Genomic DNA, 12,294 nt, shown 5'->3' on the forward strand with positions numbered 1-12,294 from the left:
GCAGCAACATATCCTCCACAATCTCCATCAGCACAATTTAGGAGCCGAGAGGTAATGTTGCAGCTCTATGGGACCCTGGACAGACCCCACTTGGAGTACTGTGCTCAGTTTTGGTCACCTCACTACAGGAAGGATGTGGAAACCATAGAAAGGCTGCAGGAGATTTACAAGGATGTTGCCTGGATTGGAGAGCATGCCTTATGAGAATAGGTTGAGTGAACTTGGCCTTTTCTCCTTGGTGCCAAGGAGGAGTGGTGACCTGATAGAGATGTACAAGATGATGAGAGGCATTATTCCTGTGAATAGTCGAAGGCTTTTTCCCAGGGCTGAAGTGGTTGCCACAAGAGGACACAGGATTAAGGCGCTGGGGAGTAGGTACAGAGGAGATGTCAGGGGTAAGATTTTCACTCAGACAGTGGTGAGTGCGTGGAATGGGCTTCTGGCAACAGTGGTGGAGACTTTTGGATAGGTATATGGAGCTCAGTAAAAATAGAGGGCTATGGGTAAGCCTAATAATTTCTTAGGTAAGGACATGTTTGGCACAACTTTGTGGGCCGAAGGGCCTGTATTGTGCTGTAGGTTTTCTATGTTTCTAACATATGGGGGGGGGGGGTGTGCAGGAAATTGGGTTTGCTTTTCTATAGAGTGTTACGTGGCAGATACATCTAGGACATTGAAGGAAAAACAGAGGGCTATGCGGAAGGGAAGGGTTAGACTAATCTTCAAGCAGACTGCAAGACAGCAGTGTCCAAAGTCAGTGCTCAAGTAGTCAGCACAACATAGGCCCATGGGCCCAAACACTGCCTCACCAACACGGCGTAGCACCCCAGCTCCTGTACTCCATCACACAATCAATTCATCGGATGCTGGAAATCCAAAGCACCACGCACGCACGCACGCACACACACACACACAGGTTAGAGCATCTAAGGAATAAACAGTCGGCATCCTAAGCCAAGGCCCTTCTTCAGGAAAGGAAGAGCGAAGGTGCCAGAATTAAAGAAATGGGGAAGAGGAAGGAGGCCAGGCCGGAAGGTGATAGGTGAAGCCGGGTGGGTAAGAAAGATAAGGGGCTGGTGAGGAAGGAATCGGACAGGAGAGGGGGGTGGACCGTGGGAGAAAGGGACGGAGCAGGGACTTCAGTGGGGGAGGTGATAGGCAGGCGAGAAGACACAAGAGGCCAGAGCGGGGAAAAGAGGGAAGGGAGAGGGAATTTTTTTCTGCTGGAAGGAGAAATCAATGTAGAATGGAGGTGACCCGAAAAGAGAGTGGCCTCAGCAGGGCAAGAGGGGGTCTTGCACTCAGTTATGAAGGCCAACCTGCCAGAACTCCCTTTCTGACCCTATCTATCTGTGAGGCTACACTCAAGCAACTGTGGATTGCACTCCCAGAATCCCCCCCCCCCACCCCCCCCACCCATTCTACGGCACTGCTCCAACCGTCCTGTCCTGGTTCGTCTGCACACACAGATGAGGGTCTGACAGGCCGACCCGAAGCAGGGAGCCCGAGATACCAACCTCCCCACCCCCGTTCATCGGCACTGCTCCAACCGTCCTGTCCTGGTTCGTCTGCACACACAGATCAGGGTCTGACAGGCCGACCTCCCCACCCCCGTCCATCGGCACCGTTACCTGGAACATCCTGATCATGTCCTCACAGTTCCGCTGCTGCGCGACGTCGCACAGCTTGGCGGTGATGTCGATGCGCCGGCAGATGTCCATGTCCACCTTCATGGCCTTCTCCTGAATCTTGGTGTCCAGCTCGCTCAGGTCCTGGGGAGGCAGAACGAGAGCCACTGGCACTCGGGAGGGGTCTCACAGCACGACACACTCCCCCCTCCCACTGCCCCGCCAGCCCGCAACCACCACCTTCCGCACACAGACTGCTGCCTCACAGACTGAAGCCTTCGGCTCCCTCCTGGCCTACGGTGCTATCTGTGTGTGCACGCGCTCCAAACGACTGCGAGGGTCTCTCTAAACCACCCACCCCGGGGTCAGCCAACTGTAGATCTCCCCCCACACACACACACGTGGGTAGGCGTGAAGTGTTAGAGAAAGAAAGGTGATCTCTCAGGGATCCTTGTCACCCAGGAAATGCCCTGTCTCATTCTTACCACCGGGAGGGCGGTGAAAGAGCCCCAAGACCCACCCTTGGTGGTTTAGGAACTGCCTCCTCCCCTCCACCATCTGCGGACCAGGAACTGACAAGAGAACAATCTGCAGGCACTGGAAATCCGAGCCACACACGCGGCAGCGTCTGTGGAAAAGAGTGAACAGTCGATGTTTCGGGCCGAGACTCCTTTGTCGGGATGGGTCCTCGTGCACTGATCCTGGCCAATTTCTTCCAGTGTGTTCACAAAGCGGAAGCCTGGCGAATACGGCGAATGTCGGTGACCCGATCGGTGGGGGGGGGGGGGGAGGCTGTTCACTTTTTGCACTATTTAAAAAAATATAATTCCAGGTATACAAGATGAGGGGCATCGATCCTGTGGATAGTCAGAGGCTTTTCCCAGGGCTGAAATGGCTAGCACAAGAGGGCACAGTTTTAAGGTGTGTGGAAGTAGGTACAGAGGAGATGTCAGGGTTAAGTTTTTTCTTTTAAAATGCAGAGAGTGGTGAGTACGTGGAGGCGTATACAACAGGGTCATTTAAGAGACTCCTGGACAGGTATATGGAACTTAGAAAGTAGGGGGCTATGGGTAACGCTTGGTAGTTCTGAGGTAAGGACATGTTTGGCACAGCTTTGTGGGCCGAAGGGCCTGTGTTGTGCTGTAGGTTTCCTATGTCTATAATCGTGTTAATTATGTTTTGCATTACTGCCACCAAACACATCAGTGATAACAACCCTGGTTCCAATGTCAATACCAATGTGCGGGACAAAACAGGATCAGTGTCACTGGGTGGCTGATGGTGTGGACTGAAGATTCCGGGGGATACATATACACTAACCCCCAACCCGGTTCACTGACATTCACCGTATTTGCTCAGCCCTGCGGCCACAAAGGGAGAAATCAGCCGGAATTGACACACTTGGCAGAGTCTGAAGTCCTGGCCGCTCCTGTTCACGCAATCAGGCATGACAACAGTGGAGGCTGTCACGAGAAGTCTGCCTTTAAAAATCATGGAAGGGCGACACAGGCTTGAGTGCCCCTCATCCGGAATGCGCGGGGGCCAGAAGCGTTTCGGATTCTGGGGCACCGTGTAACACCTGGGATTGCCACCGTTTCCAGCTGTGTCCTCGTGCGCTGGCACCACAAGGTCGACTTGTGTGTACTTAGCAGTAAAAATCGCTACACGCCAGCCATATAACGAAACTATAATAAGTGTGGGGTAACAAAACCAGCTGAGCTGCATCGCGAGGACACCTGGATCAGCTGTTAAACAACGGCAGGCCCTCAGTCCCCACCTCTGATGCCATGTTTCCATTGAAAGGTTACAGCTCACTGTATTTGTACCTGACTCCCGGTTTTTTTTTTACAAAAGGGCTTGATGCAAGGTCTTCTGCTTAAAGGTGCAGGTGAACTTCAGCGACTCCTGGCTAATGAAACAAGGAACACAACAAACAAGACACTTTGTTGGTCACACTTTTTCTGGCAAACGATCACCGCAAGTGGAAGGCTGTAACTTCCCTCTGAACTTGAGGGTGCTTCGACGTGGCAGAGCCGAACCCAAGGTGTGATCGATTTGAGTGCCGTGCCGGAGGGCGGATCAAGATGGCAAGCTTCGGGCACCGGAGTGTACCCGTTCGACTGAACTCGATGTTTGGTCGGAGACCTAAGCTCCGTGCCGAACCGAGGCAGTGGGGTCCAGGCCCCAAAGCCCATCGAGGCACGAGGGTTGGCTGCCGATTTATGCGCCAGGCCAGGGTGGCGTGGCCCGATTAAGATTGCTGCTCCACAACCTTTACTCGGCTCTGCACATTCGACTGTCTTCCTTTTCTTTTACGGGTTGTTTTATTTTTTTTTTATGGGCTTGATGTGTGTTCCTCTTTGCTTTCTGCACATTGGGAGCTCCACTGTTTCTTTTGGGTTTCTTAGGAGACGAATCTCAACGTTGTATAATGTATACACACTTTGATAATAAATGAACGAAGAGGGATAGAAACTTTGAGGGATTCATTGTGGTGTCAGATTTTCATCAGCGTCAGTCTTTGCAAACTCATCAAGCAGACCTTTAAAAATTTTCAAATCTTTAGAAGTTCAACATTCTGTTAAGTTCCTGCTCCCAGCCAGCTGAATATTCACAATTACCTTCAATTTTCAGTTGATCACGATAGATCTTTGCTTTCTTCATGGTCAGCATACGTTCACTCCAAAACTGACAAACACAGAGAAAAGATCTTCCAATTTTGCTCAATGCGGTGCCTGTCTATTTTTCCATTAACTCAGTCCGTCACCAGTGTGAGATCACCTCCTGTGATGCACAGAGACTTGAACACAGGAAACGTCCCAGACAACTGAGGAATTTTCCATCAGTGACGTCAGGTCAGCGCTTCAAATAGACGCGGATTTCAGAGGTTTTCCGATTGTGGAATTTCACATAAGGGATGTCCAACCGGTATTTAAAAAAAAAAAACACCATTGCACTCAACATCAGCAAAACTGAGGATCTGAGGTCGGGAGAAGACACAACACTCCTTCGAGGGGGGTCAGCAGTGGAAAGGGCGAGCAGCCTCAAGCTCCTGCGTGTAACCAGCTCTGACCGGGGCCCAGTCGTGAAGGCGGCATACCAACTTCGTCAAGAACTTGAGGAGGATTGGTATTGTCTCCAAAGACTCCAGGAGATTTCCCAGGTGAGCATTTTAATGCGTCCTGTCACCGCCTGGTAAGGAGGCTCCAATGCAAAGGATCGAAAAAGACTGCAAACAGGAGGAAATCTGCAGATGCTGGAAATTCAAACAACACACACAAAATGCTGGTGGAACACAGCAGGCCAGGCAGCGTCTGTAGGGAGCAGCACAGTCGAGGCTTCGGGCCGAGACCCTTCACCTCCATGGCGGGCACAACCCGCCCCACCACTAAGGCCATCTGCAGAAGGCTGTGCCTTGAGAAGGGTCCTCAACACCCAGGACACGCCCTCTTCCCATTCCTACCATCACTGAGGACCTGAACACTCGTTTCGGACACGAGAGCGGGGTCGAGGGACCTGTTGCCGTGCTGGGCAAGTCTGCAGTGAGGGACCCCAGCGCTCACGGTCCACGGCTCCCCAGGTGGATGGGAGGGCGGCACACTCGCCCACACCAAGGCACTGAGCTCAGCAAACTGGAAAACACACTGCACCTTTATAAAACTCTGGTTAGGCCACGTCTGGGGAATCGCATGCAATTCCAGTCACCCTGCACCCCACCCCTCACCCTGCTCCCCGATCAGAGGAAGGGTGTCGAGCCTTCGGAGAGGGTGCTCTGGTACGCTGCCTGGAGTAGATGGCGTGAGCTACCAGGACAGGCCGGGCTGACTTGCGTCGTGTTCTCTGGAGCAGGGGCACCGAGGGGAGAGCTGACAGAGGTGTGTGAGATGACGAGAGGCAGAGACGGAGCAGGAAAAGTCTCACAGCGGAGAGTACGTATTTAAGGCCGGATCAGTCGGGGGGTGGTGGTGTGAAGGTGAGATGCGGTGCAAGTTGCTTTTTTAAAATAAACAGGTGGGTGCCTGGAACAGATGTGCTGGAGGAGAGAAAGATGATCCAGCTTAAGAGGCTCTTCGCCAGGGCGTGCAGGAAACGGAGGGAGATGGACCATGAGGGGATAAGGTGTCATTAGCCTCACGAGTCCTGCACAGCATTGGAGTGACCTGTGACTAGGGCTGGGCGCTAGATTCTGGGAATGGTGCTGGGTGAAGCGGTGGGAGGAAGTAGGGATGACTGGACACGGCGTGGGTGGGTTGATGGACGACGGGCATTTGGCCGATGAACGGGGACTCCTGATAATGTGGGAGAGCTCAGGGTGGGATGTAGAGAGGGACCGAGGCTCAGGAGGCCACTGTCCTGGGTATCAACCGACACAGGACAGAACGAGTGGGTCTAGCTCCATTGACCCCATCCCGGAGGAGGGGGGGATGAGGCCAGGAACCCCACCCCTTGTTCCTTCCCCGACCCCCAGAAACAGCCCCACTCACTCACGTTGCTCATCAGCCCCTTGAAGACCACCAGTTCCGCCTTCAGCTGCCGAACCTTCATCACCAGTTCCTCCTGGACCGCCTCGGCCTCCTGGGACTCCTGAAACAGCCAGTCAGCGTCAGCACCGCGCAGGCCGGGGGGGTTAAAAGGTCGGCACCGGTGGGGTCGGGGGCAGGGCGGAGGCCGGACGGGAGGGTGAACGGCACCGGGACCGGACAGGGGCTCAACGTTACAAGGAGTTCTGCACTGGAACTGGCCCGCCAAGTCAGTGTCCGATTAAAATAACCTCAACCCCGCTCGCACGTGATCCACGTCCCCGCAGTTAGCAGCTCTTCAGATGGAAAGACCCTCGCGCGTCTTCTCTGCACTCTCGATCACGTCTTTCCCGTAACAGGGTGGCCAAGGCCTGACACAGGAGCTCTGGTGTTGCCTCACTAACAAACGACACAATCTCAATAAAACGTCCCAACTCTTAATGAGACAGAGGAGCAGAATTAGGCCATTCAACCCATCGAGTCTGCTCCGCCAGCCCATCATGGCTGATTCTGGACCCCACTAAACCCCCTCTGCAAAGGACCCACACCCTTCACAAGAAGGGGGTGACCAGGATTGCACACATTGGGCAAAATCTAAATTTATACAGCTGCAGCCAGACTCCCAATGCAGGGCTGGCCTCCTCACTTCAGGACAGGTACGCTGGCTATGGAGTTCTGTGCAGAGGAGGTTCACCAGACTGACTCTGGAAATGAGGGAGTCAGTCTATGAGGAGTGACTGAGCCATCTGAGATGAAACTCTCTGGGAACTGAGGAAAACGAGAGGGGACCTCAGAGAAGCGTACAATTATGAAAGGGATCGATAAAATGAGGCTGAGGAGTTGTTTCCACTGGTAGGTGAGACTAGAAACAGGGGACATTGCACCTTTGAAGCTATCTATTAAGACAATGGATTCATCTTCTAATGCTAAATTTCAACTCTATTTTGTTGCAGGACCCAGGCTTGCTTAATTTTATTAAACAATAAATTGATTTGTTTTTCTCAAAAAATTTTACAGAAGAGATCTCTAGTGGAACATTATGGGACACTTTTAAAGCATTTATTCGTGGACAGATTATTTCATACTCTGCTGGTGTTAGGAAATGAAATAATTCGGAAATATTAACATTGGTTGATAAAATTAAAGCAATTGATAAGATTTATTCAGTGACCCCTAGCAAAGAACTTTATAAAGAAAGAGTTGAACTTCAAATGGAGCATAGTCTGTTATTATCCTCTTCCATTGAAAATCAGTTAATTAAATCTAGAACCCAGTTTTATGTACATGGAGATAAATCTGGCAAATTATTGGCTAATCAATTGAAAACTGCTTCGGTTAAACGACAAATTACTAAGATTCGTAAACGAGATGGCGCTTTGACGATTGATCATAAAGAGATAAATAAAGCCTTTCAAAATTTTTATAATTCTTTATATCAATCAGAATTTGTTGAGGATTATTCTATAATGGATGAATTTTTAAGAAAATTGAATATCCCAGAATTAACTACAGAAGATAGTGTACTTCCAGATGCACCTATTACGGAAACCGAAATAGAAGAGGTTATTTTTTCAATGAATTCAGGTAAAGCCCCTGGTCCGGATGGTTATACTCTGGAATTTTTAAAATCCTTTTCTTCTATACTCTCTCCTTGGCTTTGTAAAATTTTTAAAGATGTGTTAACTGTAGGTAAATTGCCACAATCTTTTTATGATGCCTCTATTTCTCTAATTCTTAAAAAAGATAAAAGACCCCACTATCGGCATCCTATCGGCCTGTATCTTTGCTGAATACGGACTTTAAGATTTTTAGTAAACTTTTGGTCACTAGATTAGAAAATATATTACCTCAAATTATCTCTGAAGATCAGACTGGATTTATTAAAAATCGTTATTTATCTTTTAACATCAGAAAATTGATTAATATTATTTATACTTCTTCATCCAAAATACCAGAAGGTGTCATTTCTTTAGATGCTGAAAAAGCATCTGATAGAGTTGAATGGCCATATTTATTTAATACGTTGCAGCATTTTAATTTTAGTGTGAAATTTATATTATGGATTAAGTTAATATATTATAAACCTTTGGCTTCGGTTTTCACCAATAATCAAAGATCTTTTTTTCAGTTATTCCGTGGTGCGAGGCAAGGCTGTCCTTTAAGTCCTTTACTATTTGACATTGTTTTGGAACCTTTAGCTATCGCCATTCGTGAATCACCTAATATTTTGGGTATTACCCGTGGGGAAGGGACTTATAAGTTATCATTATATGCTGATGATCTGTTTCTATACATATCTGACCCTGAGAGATCTATTCCTGCTATTTTGTCCTTGCTAGCTCAGTTTAGTAGCTTTTCTGGTTACAAACTGAATTTTAATAAGAGTGAGTTATTTCCATTTTTGCAATGCAAGTTCCAATTTATAAAAACTTACCATTTAAAGTTGTCACAGATCATTTTACTTATTTGGGTATTAAAATTACAAAGAAACGTAAGGATTTATTTAAAGTTAATTTTTTACCTTTAACTGACCAAATTAACAAATTGTTACCAGGTGGTCCCCATTATCTTTGTCATTGGTTGGTCGAATTAATGCTATTAAGATGATAGTGTTGGACTTCCGGTAAGATGGCGACTGTGTTAGCTGCTTTGAACTTGTGCTCCGTCAATTCACCTATCTTTGCACTATATGTCTCCATTCTTAAACCTTAGTTAGGTATTTTATTGGGTTTCTTTTACTTGCCTGCGAACACATCTACCTTATAATGTCTAACAAAAGTGCTAAAACCGGGAAAAAGGAAACTTCTACGAATTTGCCGGTTGATATTCTCGCAGCGTTGGAACATTATCGACAAGATATTTTAAAGGAAATTAAAACCCATTTCAACCAGCTGGATTCCAAATTGGATCGGATCAACGCTAAAGTGGACGAACATGTTGAACATCTATCTCGCATCGACTCAACCTCTGAAGATTTAAAACGCCGTGTTCTCTATCTCAAGACTTTGTGCGCCAGCCTAGAGGAAAAGAATTGTAAACTTTTTTCCAAAATGGCGGATCTTGAAAACCGTAGCAGATGTTGCAATCTACAAATTCTTGGTTTGCCAGAGGCCACTGAACAGGGCTCTCCCGTGAAATTTTTTTCCAATTTTCTCTGAGAGATTTTTGGGAAGGAATTTCTCCCGACTCCACCTGAGCTTGAAAGAGCACACAGAATCTACGTTCCCCGGGCAATTCTGGGTTCCCGCCCACGACCGGTAATTTTGTGCTTTCATCAATACCAGGTGAAAAACCGTTTGATTATGGAGGCACGCCGCAGAGGTACTTTTGCTTTTCAAAATACAGTCATTCGTTTTGTGGAGGATTTTGCCCCCCAGGTTCTGAAGATGCGTGCTGAGTTTAAAGGGGTAATGAAAGTGCTTTTTGATCGTGGTTTTAGACCCTCCCTTCGGAATCCAGCTGACCTGCGAATTACGCTTACTACTGGAGAATATAAGTGGTTTAAATCAGTGAAGGATGCCGAGGCATTTGTTGGAAGTCTTCCGGCCAGCACGTCTCCTTAAGATCCTGGTCTGACTGTCTAAAATGGTGGATAAGTACCTCTCATAGTAAAGCTATTTTTTCCGGACTCAGACCTTTCTTGAATAACTCAGACATTATTTATTGAAATTCTAAGGGCTGTAGACAATCTCTCCCTGGACTTGGTGCGTTTTTTCTAAATAGATAATCCAAGTTTAATGTTTCCCTGCGGACGTTTAGATTGTACTTGGGTAATCCATTTTATTCTTGTATAACTTTTTTAACTTGTTTTGGAGGTTTGGAGTTTTTATTGAAGGCCTCCCCTGTTGGTTGATTCATAGTTTAAGTTTTGCTCCCCTTTTTTTTCTGTAAATGGTTGATAAGTACTCTCTTCGAATATACAATTTCCCCCTTTTCTCCCTCCCCCCTTTTTTTTCTTTTCTCTTTTAATCTTCTATAACTTTTCGCGGGTAGGTTAGTTTTGGTTTTCTTTTGATTTTCTTTGTATTAAGTCTTATACTTCTGTTGAAGTTGTTCCTATTTGTAATGATGTTTTCTAGTGCATAAACTAGTTACCATTTGCTATAGTATTTAGACGGAACTGTTGTTAATGACACAGAACTGGAAGTCATACTTGGGTTAATTTTTTTGGTAGAGCTAGCTGCTCTTTTTGGTAGCCGTCTAGTTTTGGGTTGCGAGGGTGGGGCGGATTCTCCAGTTCCAACACTACTCACTGTTTCCTTTGCTTTCCTTTGTTATTCAGGACATGTTTCTGTTTTGATTCTACGAATCTATGTTTACATTTTTGCTCCCAGACTGTTATTGTACTGCTTGACTTTTTATATGCCTGCTGCCTTCTACGTACGAACAATTGATAATGGTTAACACACTTAAATTTGTGAGCTGGAATGTAAAGGGATTGAATCACCCTGTTAAAAGAAGGAAGGTCTTCTCATATATTAAACAACTCAAAGCTGACATTGCTTTCCTTCAAGAAACTCATATTTGTTGTTTTGATAACTCCCGGCTTTTGTCAAAGTGGGCGGGTCAGCATTTTCATTCATCCTTTGCCGCCAAAGCTAGGGGGGGTCTCCATCCTTATTAACTCAAAATATTCCTTTTGAACTCCATCATAAGATATCTGATACAAATGGCCGTTTTATTATTGTTTCTGGTAAATTATATAATACTAAAGTTGTACTAGCAAACTTGTATGCCCCCAATTTTGATGATGTTAATTTTTTTGAACGTTTTTTCTCCTCACTACCAGACTTAAAACTCATACTCTCTTATACTGGGTGGTGATTTCAATTGTTGGTTAGATCCTAATTTGGATCGATCGTCCTCTGTTACTAGGCCACCTACTAAATTTGCCTTAGCTATTCAATCGTTTCTTTCTAATTATGGTATCTCTGATATATGGCGTTTCCTTCATCCTACTGAGAGAGATTATTCCTTTTTTTCACATGTTCACCATACCTTTACTAGAATTGACTACTTCTTACTCGATAATCAACTCATTCCATTTGTCTATTCTTGTGACTATCAGAGTACACTGATTTCTGACCATGCCCCAATTACTGTCTTTAAATTTTCCTGGTCTCCCTCAGAGGAATAAACACTGGCGGTTTGACTCGACTTTATTATCGGATGATGATTTTCTAAAATTTATTAAGGATCAGATAACCTTTTATTTTAACACCAATACATCACCTGAAGTGTCATCCCAGATTGTCTGGGATGCCATGAAAGCATATTTGAGGGGCCAAATAATCTCCTATACAGCAAATCTTAATAGAAAGTCCTGTGCAGATCGATTAGACCTCATTAATCAGATTAAAGATTTGGATCAACTGTATGCTCAAACTAAGAACCCTGAACTATACAAGAAGCGTGTAGAACTTCAAGCTAAATTTAACCTCCTGTCTACTCAACCTGTCGAACGCCAACTTCTTGAAAGTAATAGTCGCTTTTATATCCATCGCGACAAATCTGGTAAATTTCTAGCCAATCAGTTGAGGCGTTCCAAAGCTAAACAACATATTACAAAGATCCGGAAGGAGAATGGAGACTTTACATCGGATCACCTAGAAATCAATGACGCATTTAAAAATTTCTACTCTCGACTTTATTCCTCTGAATCTTTGAATGACAATATCTCTGTTGATCATTTTTTAAATAATCTGAATATTCCTTCGCTTTCATCTGATTTTAAAGCCAAACTTAATGCGCCTATATCAACAGAAGAAATATCTTTTGCAATTTCTGCATTGTCCTCAGGGAAATCTCCTGGACCTGATGGGTTCCCCGTAGAATTTTATAAATCATTCTCTTCACTTCTCTCTCCTCAGTTACTCTCAGTACTATCTGACTCGTTTAAATATGGCCAATTGCCACCCTCCTTTAATGAGGCATCTATTATTCTTTTATTAAAAAAGGGTAAAGACCCAACAGGTCTTGGTATAGGTCGATTTCTTTGCTTAATGTTGATGTTAAAATCTTGGCCGAAGTTTTGGCTTATAGATTAGAAACTGTTATCCCCTCTATTATTTATGATGATCAAACTGGTTTTATTAAAAACCGTCTCCCTTTTTTTAACATGCGACGCTTATTTAACATTTTATATT

At 45.8% G+C, this 12,294-nt stretch overlaps 1 protein-coding gene across 2 annotated transcripts in view; it reads right to left on the reverse strand.

Moving 5' to 3' along the window:
• The window catches only part of LOC140721872 (non-homologous end joining factor IFFO1-like), a 50,494-nt gene that overhangs the window by 19,331 nt on the left and 18,869 nt on the right, over positions 1 to 12,294 (reverse strand). For both annotated transcript variants that reach the window (XM_073036696.1, XM_073036695.1), the window contains exons 3-4: positions 6,117 to 6,212; positions 1,632 to 1,772 (exon numbers count right to left, since the gene is read on the reverse strand). In XM_073036696.1, coding sequence (XP_072892797.1) covers positions 1,632 to 1,772; positions 6,117 to 6,212 — 237 coding nt within the window. The remainder of the gene's footprint in view (positions 1 to 1,631; positions 1,773 to 6,116; positions 6,213 to 12,294) is intronic.

This window comes from Hemitrygon akajei, unplaced genomic scaffold (assembly GCF_048418815.1).
Source record: "Hemitrygon akajei unplaced genomic scaffold, sHemAka1.3 Scf000063, whole genome shotgun sequence".
Lineage (NCBI taxonomy): Eukaryota > Metazoa > Chordata > Chondrichthyes > Myliobatiformes > Dasyatidae > Hemitrygon > Hemitrygon akajei.